Source organism: Chrysemys picta, chromosome 21, assembly GCF_011386835.1.
Source record: "Chrysemys picta bellii isolate R12L10 chromosome 21, ASM1138683v2, whole genome shotgun sequence".
NCBI classification, from domain to species: Eukaryota; Metazoa; Chordata; order Testudines; family Emydidae; genus Chrysemys; species Chrysemys picta.
The window spans coordinates 2895225-2914152 of NC_088811.1; the positions used below are offsets into that span (position 1 = coordinate 2895225).

At 40.6% G+C, this 18928-nt stretch overlaps 1 protein-coding gene across 2 annotated transcripts in view; it reads right to left on the bottom strand.

Moving 5' to 3' along the window:
* Positions 1 to 1249: 1249 nt before the first annotated feature.
* LOC101934243 (adherens junction-associated protein 1) overlaps positions 1250 to 18928 on the bottom strand; it is a 72109-nt gene continuing 54430 nt past the window's right edge. For both annotated transcript variants that reach the window (XM_042854050.2, XM_008167144.4), the window contains one exon: positions 1250 to 10998. In XM_042854050.2, the coding sequence (XP_042709984.2) occupies positions 10977 to 10998 (22 nt within the window). In that variant the 3' untranslated portion in view covers positions 1250 to 10976. The remainder of the gene's footprint in view (positions 10999 to 18928) is intronic.

Genomic DNA, 18928 nt, shown 5'->3' on the forward strand with positions numbered 1-18928 from the left:
AGACACTTGTGTACATCTGTGTGACAGTGTGTTCCAGAGAGGCAGATTGTGCCATCTATCAGCCTCTCAAAGCCAGCCAGCCATGCCTCTTACAGACATGCATCATAGCTGTCCTGGGTGCAAGGGCGAGTTTCACTGGAGAAGTGCCAGATTCACAGGTTGGCAGGCTCAAGGCCTGTCCTGATCCACACGAAGGAGGCATCCTGGGGAGAGGCTGGTCAAATTCCAGCCACAGCACCCTGACCATATGCCTCATGTCCACTCGTGGTGGCCAGAGAGAAGCTGAGTGTCCTATTGAGCCCTGGGGCTGATATTACCACCTAGTGGTGATGTGATAACATGCCTAGCAGGAATGGATGCACATAGTTAACTATTATTACGTAATACCATACAAGATGTCACAGGAGCTGGATGCAGATGGCAAACAGCGACCCACTGTAGAACTAGACCCTGGAGCCCATTTTCCAAATGGCGGTCTGAGGATGCAGGGTGGTGTCCAGCCAATCTCTAGTTTAGAGTTAAAAAAAACAAGTTAATAGGAATTTTGTGCCTCAGCTTGTTGGCAGCACTCATGATGGGCTGGGTCCTGTTGCTGAAAAAATAAAATTGTGCAGCATAAGCTCCCAGAAACATACTGTCACTGAGATCCGGCGTATACAGAGAACTCAGAATTCCTGCTGCTAGGAAGATGTTCCAGCCCCTTGATATTTAGCCAGAGAGAACTTCCAGCTGCTCACGGCCATTGGCGAAACTGCAGAGACTGACAGGTGTTTTCTTCCATTCAAATTACAGATATTGTATCTGCGGGCAAAGCACCACAGATTCAGAGGCTCTTTTCTGGGCAATCCAGAATCAGATAAGAATCCAAGGATTTAACAGTGGGCTCTGGGCCTGTCTAACCTCTGTGATTTCAGTGGGTGCATTGATTGCTCTCTATGCTTCTCCCCTGGATCTTTGTTAATTCCCCTACCCCCGGCTAAATGACTGATAATATTTTGAAACATACAGGAGAATATTAAGGGATGCAAAGCACATTGAGAATAATGGGGAATAAATGGTTTGCTACTTTTCTCATATATTAACTTTTGATTGTGGGAATAAAATTACCACCACAAGTACAATAAGGCAAACAATAGTAGCTCCTTCATCATTAATTTCTGTAGGCTCTCAAATTATTTGCAACATCTTTGAAGAGTTTTTTTGTGAATATTTAAAGAATTGTGATCATAGGAACCTAAAGTCAAAACTGTTTTTTTTTCTCATCTTGTTTTTTTAATAGCAACATCAGAGTACTAAATATACACAGGGAAATTGTAATAGGGTCGCATATACAGTGCTTTCCAAGTACATAGCTTTGAAATACAGAAACAAATTAAAAAACACTCTTGGATAAAATAGTTCACCTGTATGGAATCACAGCCATTCGACTCCCTCCAAAAACCCATTGTCATTTATTATTAGTAATATGGCCATGATATGCTTAGAAAAGGATAGTACAACATTAAACTGACACAACGGTTTAAAGCCGTTAAGACTGATACACTACGTACATGTATGTGAGTTTATGTGTGTGTGCATGTAGATAATGTGTGTGTGTGTGTAAGTGTGTGTAGTTGGGTGGGTGTATATCCACATATGGTATATAATTTTTGCAGAAAAATAACACGAGGTATTCCATATGTAAAATTGTGGTTACCAAGTAAAAGATTCCTTACATTAGACTTTTTTTTGGCAAAAATGAAGATAAACTGTAAACTTTTTTGTACATGTGCTAATAAAGCAATAATAATCATAATAATTAATACATAAAAATAAAAAATAAACCCCTCTGAACCTAAAATCATCTTGATCAGAAAACTGTGCCCTTAGTGTATGTTTTGTGCAAGATATATTTTTTCCACACATATTAAGTATGTGTCTACAAATGTTGCAAATAAGAAAGAGTGTGCGGGAAGCATCATGTGACTTCTGCAGTATAAACTGGACCCCAGTTGGGCTTTTAAAATGGGGAGGGATTTCTTACTGGTTTGCAAATCTCTTGCATATTTCATATCTGGTTGAATGAATTTTCCAACTGCATTATATATGAAGGACATGGGTGAATTATATATATAATGTGTAGAATATTTACTGTTTGACTAATCTTTTAGCTCCATTGCACTCCTTCAGAACAAACTGCCAGTGGAAAAGAAGTAAACTGAAACAAATCTTTAAAATAATATTTCAGACTGTTTGAGCCATTTTGCCAACTGGGCAGATGTGGTGGGAGAAATGGCCATATTTTAAGGTACAAGGAGATATCTGGATATTTGTAAAGATGCTGCTCAATGAAGACAATTATTTTTCACTTTGGCTGGAGGACAATAAAACCACATCAGCATTTACCCAAATCTCGCCATTGCTGAAAGATGCACATCTTTCCAAGTGATGCTAACACCAGTTGCTACCTTTTGAAAATATTCAGTTTGCAATAAATTAAGGAATTAAGTGTTCTCCCACTAGTGATTGGCAATGTTCTGGATAAGCAGCCAAAAGACTGGATGCTTGTCTGACTCTGTCTGGCATGGAAATGAGTCTGGAAGTACAAGCATGAGTTGCCTTCTATTTCCAGATAACACCAGCAGATAAGAGAGCCTTGGGCTTGATAAAAAATCCTGATCTAAAGACTCCCATTGACTTCAGAGAACTTTAGAACAGGCTCCAGGTCCTGAAGTTCTTCCTAAATTTTTGCTCAGTCCTTACTGGGGGAAAATCCCCACTGAAGTCCATGGGAGCTTTTTCTGAGCAAGTAAAAAAGAGGGCTCTGGTCCTTCAAACGTCTCCTGATGCAACTAGTCCCAGCTCACATCTGTTACAATTGTCAGGAAAAGGCCTGGATATGGATTTGGTACAAAAAATGAACCAAACTGTTCTGAACCTTAAAGTAAGTTCATGTTGCAGGTTTAGCTTCAGGGCAAAAGGACTGGCAGCTTCCTGGTGTATGTAACCCTCTGACTCCGACCTCTTACCTTTACTGAGAGAGAGTCACATGCACTAGGGAGAGAGTAGATTGCTGCAAATTTTGGAATCCTATAGCAACTTAATTGTTGTAGTGCATTTGTTTGTTCTTTGTCAAATAAAATGAACTGAATGGAAACTGAAAGAGGTGAACTGAAATTGTCTGGCATGACAAACACCACAGTTCTTTGTTTGAACTGCATTATCTGCAATGCACTGAGATGAAAAATCAAATGTATATTTTTAAGGATATGACACACTCAGGGTATATGATGTAATGAAATACACATACTTCTGGCTTACAACCTGTATCTTGTGTTGTACACATATCTGGATATCACTGCAATCCATGGGTGTCTTATCTGTAATGTTGCCATGGTCTCTGAGAATGCCTGCAGACCAGCAGACAACAAGGCATTCCCTAGTGCAGTGCTACTGATTGGACATAATAATACTTAGCACTTACATTGTGCTGAACATGTTCAAAGCAGAATACAGACAGCAGATAATTAATGCTCACAACACCTCTGCCAGGTAGATTTGGGAAGCGTTGTTATCCTCCATATTACAGGTGAAGGAAAAGAGGCAGAGAGAGAGTTTAAGTGAATTGTCCCAAATCCCTCAGTAAGTCTCTGGCAGAGCTGAGATTAGGTCAGGAGTTTTTGACTCCCAACCCTTGCTCATTGAGTGCTGCCTCTCTAAACCTCTTGTCCATCTATACATTTTGTTGTGACATCACATTGGTAGTACTTTGTTATGACTTTCTGGGAAGATGGGCCCTGCTCCCACCAGGTGCTGAGCTCTCTCCAATCCCACTGAAATCAGCTCTATTCACTTGAAGAAGGAGTTTTCCAAACTGGGTCCAGTAAGTGCTTAGAACCTAGCAGAATCAGGCCCGGGAACGTAAACTGAAAACAATTCCAGAAAGAAACATTCTAAAGTTTGCATATATATATTATATATCCCACATAGGCAGCAACAGAACTCTGTCATGGAGTTCTGCTGAAAAGCAGCCCATCCTTTCTGTTTTGTGTGTCAGCAGAACCCTTTGATGGAACTCTAGTCTTAGTATTCTATATGGTTGCTTATTGATATTTAGTGTCTATAAGTCTATTCACAATAAATATATACCCCATATTCCATAGCGTGGCATTGTTGCAAAGCATATCTCCCTTGAAATATAAGGCATATTTACAGGAGACTTGCTCTGACATTGGTGGCCCGTGAGTGGAAAAAGCTATTGCCCCAAGTAAATATAAATAAAACTAAAATGTCCAGGATCTTCGTGCTCTATTTTGATGTACAGGATATCACACCACCCTATGGAAAAGGGATTTGGTTCTGATTGCAATACAAAATACTTACTTAGGCCTGATCCTACAAACATCCACCCCATGTTTTCTCACAGGAGTAAGTCCCATTGAACTCAGTGGAACTACACGCATGAGGAAAGTAATTCTATAGCATAAGCATTTGGATCTTCATCGCTAAAGGATTTGGGGCCAGATGTTCAGCTAGTGACAGCTGAGGTCAATGGAACTATGCCATTGACCACCAGCCCTGGATGTGGCCTACGTGCTCACCAGAAAGGGGAAGCATTGAAAGATGATGGCATGCTGCTGTTGTAAGATTCCCATGGAGAAATCTGACTGAAGGCATAACGTAAATCTAAACAGAGGAATGTACCTGCTGACTCCTATCATCAGATTCAGAGTGTGGGGAAACCTGTTCTCTCTAAAGTAACAGAAAAAGAATTGGTAAGCATCTATTCCACACCGCCATATACTTCTACTTTTTTTTTTTTTTGGCTTCCATTAGATACAAGGAATGAATTAAACCTAATTTGTTGTTTTTCAGTTGAACATATAAAAGGCCAGGACATTAGAATTCTGCACGGTGAACCATTGTATGTGCAGTTTTGAATTCTATGTCTCCTGCCAGTGGGTCTGATGGCTGGTCCCTTTATTGGTTTGTTTAGCATGCATAGGGATGTGAATATTTTTTTGATAAAGTGCAAGTGCTGTTGGTCCTTACAAATAAGGGAAGTTTGTGCATGTTGTTTTATTTTCTGTTTTGCCACTGTCTGGTCTCACAGTGACCAAATCTGTCACTTTGCAGACTGTATGGAAGGCTTCTGAAATCATACTTGAGTCTCCTGAGGTCCAAGGTATTCTCTCTTGTGGATGCTTATCTAGATGATTATCCCATGGGAGTTTGGGCCCTCCTGCTTACCGCACATGGGATACAAAGTTCACTCCATTCCCTACTATAGTCTATTCCTGCAGTCTAGTTCAGACTAACGCCATAGATGTAAAAATACATAACAATGCTTCAAACATTTTGGAATAAGGGATTTGAAATATATTTTATGATGTCAAACTGCCATTAGGATTACATTGGAATACCCACAAGTACTACTCAGTGCAGCCAACAGATACAAATAAATAGAAGATCAATGGGTAAAGGTACAAAACACAGTCTTCATAGTTGAAAGAGGGTCAACGCTATATAAGTAAAACAAAGAAGGAAAATTCATATACTCTGTGCTGGCGAGTTTTGATAGTTTTTGAGGGCTGCACTGTTTACACTGGTAAAATACAAAAGCCCCCATATACTGAATCAACAGATTGCACCAAAGTAATCACCCGAAAATCACATTAATCGTGCAAGTTTTGGTTTAACTGCTTGCTTAAAAAAAGTGTTGCTTATTAGGTATATCGCTAATTGTGATCAGTGCCTCTACAGTCTGTTGAGTGCACTAGGTGGTGCTAAGGACTGCTTAACCCTCGTTGTATGGAAGTTGTGATATGCTGACAGACTCGGGCAGGACTCTGAGGCGTGCATGCTGGGGGGTCTCAGTCTCATCTCACTTAAAGGTGCTTTACTGGTGTAACTCCACTGACACCAATGGAGTCACTCCTGATTTACACCAGTGTGAGCTAGAGGAGAATGAGGCCCGTATATATATATAGAAATAATAATGCTGATTAGTAGAATTATTAATCAAAACAGGGTAGTCAGTTATGCTTATTAATTAAGCTTTCTGCACTACTAAAGCAATCTACTGTGTTCACAGCCTCTCCTCCATGAATGTAGTGCTTGCATCATTATGTCTGGGATGTCACACTGGATGAGCATAGCACCTCAGTGAATTTGAATGTAGGGGCTGGTCTACACTGGGGGGGGGGGGATCGATTTAAGATACGCAACTTCAGCTACGAGAATAGCGTAGTTGAAGTCGATGTATCTTAGATCGAATTAAAATTACTTACTTCGCACCTCTCACCGAGCTGGAGTTCAGCAGTCGACGGGAGAGCGATCGGGGATTGATTTATCGCGTCTACACTACACGCGATAAATCGATCCCTGATAGATCGATCGCTACCCGCCAATCTGGCGGGTAGCGTAGACGTACCCTAGTAGGAGGTAGACGTCACGCTGTTACGTGGCATGGGTAACACTCCACTGGTGACTGGAGAAAGGTCAGACAGGATCTGCCCCGGTGGCAGTAATGTTTTGGAGAGACGGACGCAAAGCCCTGAATACACGTACATTATATTTCCAAGGGAAGTTTGTTGAAGGTGCTTCAGTCCTTTGATGTGAAGTTCTCTCCTGTATAGAGAACAGGAAACAAGGACTGTGTACCACTTAAATCCTGCTTAATAGGCTATACATGGGACTTCAGTGGTGCTCAGGGGTGAAGTTCTTTAAAAAGTAGCCCTGGGAGATCCTGGAATTACAGATCAGCAAACTTCACCCTGCTACAATAGAAGAGTCTAACTAATCACAAAAGTAGAGTACTTGGGGAAGTATATGTAATCTAACATGTCTGTCTAGCCTTGGAGTTGTTTGAAATAGTTAGCAGATAATGTCACACAGGAGCACAATTTACTTGTATTTTCTGAAAGATTTTGCTGAAGTCACCCGTAAAATATTATTAAGGGGAAAATTTCTGATCCCCTAACTCATACTGAACAGTGCCTGACTGTGAGTAGTCTCATTGGAGTCAAGTGGTGTTTACTCAACTTAAGAGGATCAGAATTTGGCCCTCAGGCAATAAATGACCATAGTATCAGGAGAAAAGTTTTGTCATGGAATAAAAACTGATTAGGTGCTCTATAAAACATAATGCTAGTGTATAGCGGCAGCACACAGTGGAGAGAGGTTAGTAATAGGTTCCTTTGGGGGTTAATATTCATAGGGAAAATGGATGCCGAGTTGATGAAGTTTGCTGATTAATTGTTTTATAAAACCTGTGAAGGACAGTGAGAAACTTAAGCTGGATGTAGACAATTAAATGTTGAGCAGCACAATGGCAGATAAAATTTAACATGGAAAAATATAACATCATGCACATTGACAAAATTCTATTATACTTTTCATAGATATCACCAGAGTGGCTCTAGAGTGGCTGGGTCTTCTGAGAAAAAGAATGTAGGGCATGAATCAAAGTCCATCAGAGTCACTGGGAGTCTTTCCAATGTCTTCAAAGGGCTTTGAGTCAGGTCCATAAATGTTCTGGTGGAGCAGGGCAAGGAAGATTTCCTCCCAGAGCTCAGCAGCAGATTAGAAAAACACAGGTGCATTAAAAATGGATAGAAAGTAATACAGAAAGACAAGCGATTGCATGAGTTATAATGTTTCACAGGTGCAATGAGCACCATCACCTAGATATAATGAGGAGTGTTTTCACTCTCTTCTAAAATAATTAAATGTTGAATGTAATACAGAAATTGAGTCTAGTACCTAATGTATAAATATAGATGTAGCTCTGGATAATCCCAACGTTGAGAGAGCAGTTTAGAAAGGAGACTTAGGGGCTTTGGGTTAAAAAAGCTGCTCTCAATTACCTTGATGTAGAGTAACTCCATTGACATTTATTTCACTGGTTACTCCAGGTTTACATCAGAATCACTAGAGCCGAGTTTGGTATTTTAGACATGTCAGGTCATATTAACTATTTGTGGTGGATGCTTCAGCTAAAATGATTCAGATGCCACTATCTAAAAAAATTAGCTACAAGCCTTGGGAATTTGAGAAGCAATTTGTGAAATGGGGGATGCCCTCTTTCAGGCATGGGAGGGGGGCAGATTTTAAGGAGAGGAGGAGCCTCTGAAAACTGTTTTCTAAAGTCTATCTTGACGAGTCTCCAGTTATTGTCAAGGTGTGCACACAACGGGATACCTGTCAATCTGTAGAAGCAGTCCCTGGATAGATATCAGCGGCTGTAAGTGGGGTGGAGCTGTTCCCACACCTCGTATTTAAAGATGACAGCCAAACATAACTTTGGGTTTGATCTAGCTATCCAGCATGTCCCCACCTGCTGCACTACTGCCAATTATCAGAAGCCCAATCCTACTGCAAAGGTTAAAACAGCAAATTTTAGTGCATAGGTCAACATGTTCAAAGTAATTTATTACCCTTGGCAAAAAAGAATATCCCGAGAATGGACACTGAAAGGATCATGTGATACATTATTAGAAAGTAAGAGACTGGAGCTGATTAAGCAAAAGCATAATTTATCGCAAGAAATTTGCCTTCACCTTTTCTGCTGGCGGAATCTCTGTGAGCAGACTGATACATTCATTCAGTTTTATCCATTATACAAAATAATTTGAGGTCTTTTTTACTGGCTGTGTAGTTCTTTATCAGCATTTGCTATTCATGCTACAGACATAATCTAAGCCCAAGGAAGTCAACAGAAGGACACCACTGACTTCAATGGGCTTTAGATCAGGTCCAATGTTGGTTAGTTGTTATTGGCCGAAGGAGTCACACAGAATTGTTTTTCTTCTCTGATAGGATGAGAGTGCAGGCTTTTCTGGCATGAATAATCACACACAGAAATCTGAAATTCAGTCTCCAAGGGTACTCATGTCTGACTTAGAAATTCACTTTATGGCAACAAAACACCATCGGTCGCAAGCTCACAGGAAGCAAACACTGAAGAGGCATACCCAGAGCCACAGCCACAGTGAATGTATTTAAAAATCAGCCTGAATATTTGCCCACCTGTTTTGGGAAGTACTTTGCAGCTCCACGAGGGAACAAGGACTGTAAAACGCTACTTCACCCATCATCAATGCAGTGGCTTCGTGTAATATGGGGATTCATAATTTGCCATGATAAGATGAGACTGATATGAGTGAAATACAATAGTGTCAACAGTGGAACCTTCTCCTACATTTCCCAACAAACTGAGTAATGTTTAAAACTTGTCCCTGGCCAGCCCCTAGATATAACACCATAAATATACAAATAGGGGTCAGGGCACTATAAAACAGAGGAAACTCAGAGTTGTTTTCAGGGTTTCCTTCTAGGCTCCTTCTTGATTCATTAATCCAAAAGCTAAAAAATGTTCTCCACTCAATTTCCCTGGGCAACCACTAAAACACCTATACCTGGCTTAAAGTGAGAGTAACCCTTGCTGCTGGTTTCAACTGTTCATTTCTGTGAAGCTTCTTCAGTATTTATTGTTTAATGAATGGATACAGGTGCTGATGCAGCATTCAGACTCTGCTTTTAGATTTTCAGCAGTCCAGTCCAGTGTATCTTCTCAGCCTCATATGTCTTACCATAAACTAGAAAGTGCTATGGAGAGCTGATCACTTTGGTGACTTTACAGATGCAATGTCTAGTGACTGGGGCTGAGGAATGGAAGGGGGGAATTTGTCTTTGTCAAAAATTACCTCATGCTATTTTCTTTGTGGTAAAATCAACAATCTTGGCCAGCGCACAATGGTTTACATGGAGCAGAAGCCATGCCACTTCAATCGTATCAGCCGGAATTTGGAATGAAGTCTGGTTTTAAATTTACCCTCCAAACACAGAATGCACTTCTAGCTCCTTGCTATTTCATAGAAGTGCTGTTACTTGAATTCTGGGCTAAGATCTGAAAGTATCTGAAGGGCCGTGCTCATGGGCTCTTCTACAGATTACTTGCCTGTGTGGTTTAAATTTGGGGATTTTTTTTAAATTTCACAATAACTGGAATGTACTTTGTGAATTTGGCCCAGAGGCATCTATACTTTAACTGTATTCAAAACACATCTTAATTCTGCTTTTGTTTCAAAACAGCCCCAAATACTATTAACCATTCTCTTTCTTTTGAGAACTGTCAGAACCAACTGATTATATAAATGACCATTGCCATACGTTTCTTCTTTAGGTCTAACATAATCCCTTCTGGGTCTTGCTAGCACTCTGGCAACTCTACAATGGATAGGAGAACTGTCACTTTAACAGAGTTTCAGTACCTTCTCAGGGAATCCTCTATGAGCAATGGTTTATTGGGCCTGGCAAATAATTTGTTCCCTAGTAGAAATTTATTTCAAATATGTGTGTGTGTGTGTGTGTGTGTATATATATATATATGTTTTAAAGGCAAGCTGCCAAAGTAGAAAACATCAGTTTATTTAGTTCACACTAAGAATGTTAAAGAAATCAGATTTGTAACCCATGACACAATTTTTTAAAAATGAATATTTAAGATTTTCAAAAATTGCTACAGTACAAAAAGTGTTTGTGTTTGTGTGTGTGTGTGTTTGTATCTATATATATTTATATCTATATGTATATATGTATATTAACCAGAAATACTGACTCTATCAGAAGAGATTCCCCACCCCGATTTTCTCTAATATTTCTATGTGTAATTCACTTAGCTTCAGCTTCTTGTGAAGTCTTTCAGATCAGTACATGGCACATAATGGTATTATTGGCACAGGTTCAGAATCACAGTCCATATCCCAAACTCCAGATGTTCAGTCCTTTTCTTTATTTCGTTTTAAGTTCCTCTTTCTTCATGGGCTTCTTTGCTTGCACATTTTTTCTCTTCTCCCATAAATGCGCGCTTTGAAAATGCAGTTTCCTACAGGTGTGTTCATTTTTATAAAAATATATTTGGCACATAGAGTGCTGCTGTTTGAGTCTCCTACTGGTAAACAGAAATGGTAGGTATAGGTAACCCTTTTTTTTTTTTACAGGTTCACCAATGGAATCCTGTTAAGGATGAAAAGAAAATAAAGATTAAATTATAACGGGTAAATTTAGCCAGAATATATTTGGTTTTTTTTGGTAATGTCTCAGTCACGCATGTTTTCATGAATACTTGGCTAGTTTCTTTTCCCTACATTAAAACCATCATTATTAATATTTATCCTCTTAAGACACTGGATGCTTCCATCTTTCATGAAACTTAGTACCACAATAAGATTTATGGATATAAATGAAAATGGTAATTGGTAAGTGTCCCAATGGTAATAGTTCATAGTCAAAGAATGATGTTAGGGATAGATTCTATCACCCAGACTGGGACATTTAGTCTTACTACAAAATGAATCACTAAACATCACACAGAAATGACATGCTGAGCTCCTGCGTCAGTTAAAACTGTTGTATCCAAAATGTATGCCACTTCATTTGTTTGCCTGTGGTAGCTTTTCTCTGTATACACTACAGAGCATTAACTCACTTTCCAGTTTCGTTCATACTAGACTCCTCCTGGGAAGGACAAAGTAACCTGGCTGCTAGACTCATTACTGTATGAGTAAACTGAGCCCATTAATATCTTACTGGTTGGCTGGAAAGCTACAAAAGCCCACAGTTATGAGGAAGGGTTGCAGGGTAACATGAGGAAGAGCACCAGGTGCTTCTCATTTAGTCGAGCTTGCTGAGCAGAAAAATCCATATTGTAAATACACAACCACACAGTCAGCTTGATGTACATGGATAGGCTAAGCCTGCCGGCCAGGAGTTAACAAATTCACTGCTTGCCTGGGGACCTTTACCAAAATGAGGGACCCGAAGCCCTGATGTTTGACGGAGAGCCACCATGCAGTAGCAATTACACGACTATTAAAATACCTTAAGAAAATCTTTTCTGGTGGTTTTGCTAGTCACACCAGAAGCAGTAAACACTGGAAGGTCTCAATAGGGATGCATATTGGGTGCTTTCCAACCCAACTTTACAAAACCAAGAAGTTGGGATATTTTGGATAATGTTCTTAAAATACCCCCAGACTTTGGGGCCAGCCGCTCAATGGCAAGTCGGCCCTTTTGCACTTCTCTTCTGGTCCAAAGGATCTTGAAAGCAGCTGAATCTCCCGGGCAGTCAGCTCCTACCTCATTTAACTCTGCAATCCCTGCCATGAGGGGCCAGGTTAGAGGGAATGTGGGCAAAATGCTATTGCACCAACTGTACTCAATTGATGAACAGTGACTTAGGGGGCCATAGCCATCTACTTTTGAGAGTACCGTGTTCAGGGGCAAAACTGAATCTAGAACCAGGGACCCATAACTAGGTCCTCTGTGGCCTGGCATGTACCCAGACTGTTCTCCCCAGCGAATTCCTGGATCTTCAAATCTTGTTAATGGTCACACATCACTAGCAGCAGTATTGCATATTTCTGTTATGAGACTGATCTAGCACATTCATTGTTTTTAAATAAGCATTTCAGATTGGCTTATCTACTTAAAAATCTCTTGAAAATCTTCAGATTTGTACGGCTCACCTAAAACTCGAGTGTGTTTTGGGGGAAAGATGTGTGGGTAGAGATGCTTCTCGAGAACAGTGCGAATGACTCAGCAGCTTAGCTGCTCTTATTTTACACTTTATCTCGTAAATATGTTTTCCAAAATATAATTTATTTCCTTGAATTCTAGACCCTGTCACATTCAGACTAAGCACCATATTGAGTGGCTTGGCAGATGCGAAGAAGAATATGAGCATTAACACGATTTTCTAAAGTTTAAATGCCCTAAAGGAATCCATAGAAAATTGGTTAAACACAAATTTCTCTTTAGCTGTTTATTTGTCCTTTTCTTAAAGCTCGCTCACAACATAATATTCTTTAAATCTTCTATATGGAAATTGTTGCTTCTATTAATGAGCATGTTAGTGTTTGGATGTGCATGCATGTGCTGCATATATACAGTATGCATGTGTGTTTTTGCCTATATGCACATATATGTGTGGGCTGTTATTTATGTCTATGTGTGAATATATGATTTGTGCTTAGTGGTGGGTTTTCCATGCATAAGGTGACTACCTATGTATGTGTATGTGTAGACATGATGTATGCACACCTTTTCGTATGGTCTGTGGGGCATGTGCATATGTAATTTTTGCATGTAATTGAGAGTGCATATGTGTGCAAACATGACATGTAATGAGTGCATGTGTGTGTGCGTGAGTGAAATTTTCATAACACTTTAAATGCTTCAAATATGCATTTAATTTAGATTTAAGAAGACAAGATTGTATGTTAAATAAATACTACATCATAATTAAAATATATTTATAGAGGCTTAACTGCCATGTAAGAGATATATATCTCATTTAGTTATTAAACATTAATTAAATCTTCACAATTAATTGATAATTGTTGTCTTTTAGATAAGTATCTTATGAAATCAAAAGGGTCTTTCCTCCGTAATGATTACTCTGACTAAGGTGAATGGAGAGGAACAAGTCCTCAAACACCTTCCTTCTTATTAATTATTGTAGCATGTAGAGGTCTGAGCATTGTGCTGGATGCTAAACAAAATCATTGTAAGAGACAATCCCTACCCCCATAGAGCTTACATCCTAAATAGACAAGCTAGACAAAGGACGTATCATCATCACGACCATTTAATAAGGGAGAACTGAGACAAACAGAGACTTCTGTAAGATCACACTAGGCACCTGTGATAGGGCTGGGACTTGAACCCAAGTTTCTGGGAGGCCAGTCTAGTACCTTCACTGCAAGACTAGTCTTTCTTTGACTCACAGACTTTAGGGTCAGAAGGGACCATTATGATCTTCTAGTCTGACCTCCTGCACAACACAGGCCACAGAATCTCACCCACCCACTCCTGTAACAAACCCCTGACCTATGTCTGAGCTACTGAAGTCCTCAACTTGTGGTTTAAAGACTTCAAGGTGCAGAGAATCTTCCAGCAAGTGACCTGTGCCCCATGTTGCAGGGGAAGGTGAAAACCCCTCAGGACCTCTGCCAATCTGCCCTGGAGGAAAATTCCTTCCCGACCCCAAATACGGCTATCAGCTAAACCCTGAGCATGTGGGCAAGGCTCACCAGCCAGACACCCAGGAAAGAATTATCTGTAATAACTCAGATCCCACCCTATCTAGTGTCCCATCACAGGCCTTCATGAAACACACACCCCATGCTAAACATTCACTACACTACAATTTCTGCCCTCTGTTACAACTGGGCAAACCCATGACAGTTATAACCGAGGGCAAAAATGTGGCCCTCTATATTTACCTTAAGTATTTACTGAGGATTAAGATACTTGTTTGCTTTCCTTTTCTTTGTTTCTATCAGGAGAGAGATGATATTCACCGCTTTCCTCTAATGCTAATATCATACTGACATCATTCAAACGCACACCTTGAATACCACATGCACTTCTGGTCACCCCCTACCAAAAAAGATATATTAGAATTGGAAAAAGTACAGAGAAGGGCAACAAAAATGATTGGGTGGATGGAACAGCTTTCATATGAGGAGAGATTTAAAAAACTGGGACTGTTTGGTTTGGTTTAGAAAAGAGACAACTAAGGGGGGATATGATAGAGGTCTATAAAATTCTGAATGGTGTGGAGAAAGTGAATAGGGAAGTGTTATTTACCCCTTCACATAATATAAGAACCAGGCGTCACCCAATGAAATTAATAGGCAGTAGTTTTAAAACAAACAGGGAAATACTTCTTCACACAATGCACAGACAACTGGTGGAACTTGTTGCCAGGGGATGTTGTGAAGGCCAAAAGTATAACTGGTTCAAATAAAAATGAGATAAGTTCATGGAGGATAGATCCATTAATGGCAATTAGCCAAGACAGTCAAGGACACAACCCCATGCTCTGGGTGTCCCTAAACCTCTAAGTGCCAGAAGCTGGGATTGGACAACAGGGGGTGGGTCACTCAATAAATTGCCCTGTTCTGTGCATTCCCTCTGAAGTATCTGGGCACAGCCACTGTCTGAAGACAGGATAGTGGGCCACGTGGACCATTGGTCTGACCCAGCACGGCTATCCTTATGTTTTTACACTGGTATAACTGTGTCTAACCTACTGCTTTTGCTGGCATAATTTATACCGGTGCCCTGAGCAAAATAATCGATACCAGCAAAAGCAATTTTATGCTGGTGTCACTGTGTTTATACTAGGGCTAGTGCTGTTATCATGTCACCACAAATCACTGATAGTGCTGCACTGACAAAAGCTTCTGGTGTAGAACTGACTTAGATCTCTACCTGAGTGTTAGGAACTGATTTGTCATGCAGTGGAGATGACTTCCCGATGGTTTCTCAATGACCTTTCCGTGGGACTCTGAAAGTGCTATGCAACAGAGGGGCCTGTGGCACCTTTGAGACTAACAGAAGTATTGGGAGCATAAGCTTTCGTGGGTAAGAACCTCACTTCTTCAGATGCAAAGCAAGGTGCCACAGGACTCTCTGTTGCTTTTTACAGATTCAGACTAAGGGTACGTCTTCACTTACCGGAGGGTCCGGCGGCAGGAAATCGATGTTCTGGGATCGATTTATCGCGTCTGGTTAAGACGCGATAAATCGATCCCGGAAGTGCTCGCCGTCGACGCCGGTACTCCAGCTCGCCGAGAGGAGTACGCGGCATCGACGGGGGAGCCTTCCTGCCACGTCTGGACCCGCGGTAAGTTCGGACTAAGGTACTTCGAATTCAACTACGTTATTAACGTAGCTGAATTTGCGTACCTTAGTCCGAAGTGGGGGCTTAGTGGGGACCAGGCCTAACACGGCTACCCCTCTGATACTTGAAAGTGCTATTACTCTTAGAAGAAGATGATTCTCTGGTTGTTGTTTTTTTAAACGCTTCTAATTTAAGCTCGCTTGTTCTTTAGTTTAAGACCACAAGCTACTGGTAGATGTCCTTGGTCAATAAGAGTTTCAGCATGCAAGGTGCTGGACAGCTTGCCATGATCCAGTAAAGCATTTAAGCACATGAGCCATGCTGTTCTGTTCAGCACAGCCTGAGTGCTCTGCCCCTGGCAGGACTGGAGCCAAACAGCACGTGGCTGGCACAGTACATTTGTTCTGGTCTATGTTCTCTCTGTGCCCTGGTTGCCCAAGTGCAAAATATCTCCTAAAAGAGAAAGTCAAAGACTATCAAGAACTTGTTCTTAGGGAGTTGGGAGCCCAATTTACCCTTTGCACCTTTCTCATTTTTTTTTTATCTGTAACCAGAAAAAACAGGTCGTCTGTAATTTGTTTGATGTTTTTTAATGCAAACTGTTCAATTCTCTTGCTGGAAGGGGACTACAGAAATATCAGCTTTCACCCATGGAAAGCACTGAAGTCTTAATTAACTGGATTCTTTAGAATACTTAATCTCGTGTAACAGGTCTGTATATGCAATGCTATTATTCTTCAGAAGACAAGCCGGGATATTTTATGATGACTCATTATCTGTTAATATTAATACAAAAATGTGCTGTTGTTAGGCAGAATGAGGGCATCACAGCAGCAGGCTGCAGTTTTCAAAGCAGAGAATTACCGTAAAGTGCTGTGACTTCTACCTACTCTGTGTGAAAGCTGGGACAGTTTCAGCCCTACAATACTGCTAGCATTTTAGAATCCCAAATAGTCATTTATATAATAATAATTCTTAACACTTACATAACCATGTACAAATGGAATTTAATTAATGCACTGTAATCTGTATGTAATATTTAGATTGCATTCTGAAGGGCCCCTGTGTGCAAACTAGGTCAGCAATTGATGTGCCTTACAGAATTTTATATGATCTCATTCCATGTTGTTTAGTCAAACACAGCAGGAAGCCAGAATTCAGGACAGGAACCAGGTGAAACACCAAATTTTGATTCACAGGAGTTTGTGCAATACCATTCAGTTTCTATCTCTGAGATACTCTGAATTTCAGTTTTGAACAAAGGCCAAGAATCAAAATGAAATTCAGCCAAATCAACCAAGTTTTGTCTGGTTCCAGGTCAAACCCATGTAAAATCTCTGTCATTTTCAAGATGTCCACTGGAAATTGTAAGTCTGTTCCAGGGTCCCCAGAATTTCCTCCTAAATTAGCAAACCTCGGAAGGTCACAAACTTGGCCTGCGTTCCAGGTTTGTAATTGGAACTGGATGAACTATTCATCAAATTTCAAACTTTTTGGTTTGCAAATCCCCTGTGAGCAGATCACAATTACTATTCATTGTCCTAACTTATTCATATTCAGCTAATGTTTAAGGAGAACATATTTTAGCCTCTGAGTTGCTCACAAATTTTTCACCGCTGGTGGTCTTTTTAGTATTCAGCAGCTGCCTTTAACTTTCAGTCGGAACTAGTTGTTTCACCTGATTTCAGTTAATTTACAAAAGCTCTGTGCAGACACACCCATGTGTTCTCTTCTTGGCTCTTCATCATTTCCCTCTCTAGCCACATACCCGCTCTGTGCCTCAGTTTCCAAATCTGTGAATTGGGATAATAACTACTAATGAAGAGTGCTCTGAGGTGTAATTAATTAACACTTGTAAAATGCTTTGAGCTCCTCTGAGGAAATGTACTAGAAATGTTCCGTCTGATATAATTGATATTATTCCATAAACGAAACTATGATTTAGGGAGACTTTCACCACTCGATGTTGAACAATGCCCTGTGGGTGGCCTGGGTCATGCTACAGCCAGTCCAATCCTGCCTTTCTTACACACCCCAAACTCTCAGAGAAAGAGGTTTAAATGCTCTGGGAAAAGGAATGCAGGATCCAACCCCTGTATGTAAGTGGTTTTGCTCTCTCTAGCAAGTCTTTCCAACTCTCCTGAGATGCAGCTGGTTAAAGTCGACTTACTCAGTACCAGCAAAGCAGCCTGAAGCTATCAAATCCAGCCAAGAAGATATTCACACCTGCAGCAGATGGCTGCAGATTGAAGTCAGCAAGAACTTCTAAATACATTTTACACCACACACAGTCCTAGAAATAAGAGCTGGGAACCAGTCTCAAGCTCACCATTTCTCATTGCATTTTGAAGGGTCAGTCCAGGGACAGCGCAGTAGAATGACAAGTAACAATTCCCAAGTTAGCCAATCAAATATAGCCAATGTAGCCAATCCTTGTTCTAAGGACACTTTGTCTTAGGTAGTGACATGTGAACCTTAAAGTATTCAGTTTGGTCCAGCTAAGGTCCCGATCCTGCAGAACCTTATGTCTGCGAGTAACCCCTAGAGTAGCCTAGAAGGGTCTCTAGCCTACATGTTGTGTGGGATTAAATTGTCACGACACTATTGAAATGTTTTTTTTTAAAAAGACAGAGTCCAGACCTGTAGACTCTTGCTATCCCCATAGAATTTGGAGGGTTGGATAGAAAGGGACATGGAACTAAACCATCCTTGCTTTGAGTATTAAACACAGCAAAATTGAACTAGAGGTTAAACCCATCCTGGTTAATCCATCTGCAGTCCCCAGAGCTCTCTGTGCACCTCCAGAAATATTCTGCAGCATGCTTTGGAAAATAAGGTGCTTGGGGCATTGATACATCCTGGGATTCGGAGCTTTATTATTCGACTCACATGCCCCTCATTAATGAGGCGGCCTGTTGACATTTACCTCCTGCACCCCCTGGAAAGGAATTTCTGTACATGTGGGGAAAGAACTTTTATCCATTACTGACCTGAGTCCCAGTCATGTTAGGGGGTGTGTGATAGCTTACAAGGTGTAGTGTGTTTATCATATTATCTTTCTAATGTCATGGAAAAGCCCTGCATCCATCTGGCTCTGATTGGTACAGAGATTTTACCACAACAAAAATGAAACTCCTCCAGCCATAAACCAGGTTCTTGGTTGCCATGTTCATTTTCAACTACAAAAGGAGTGTCATTTGCAGCTTTAATCAGCATGATAATTACAGCATTGCAGACAAAGAAGAAAGACTCTGA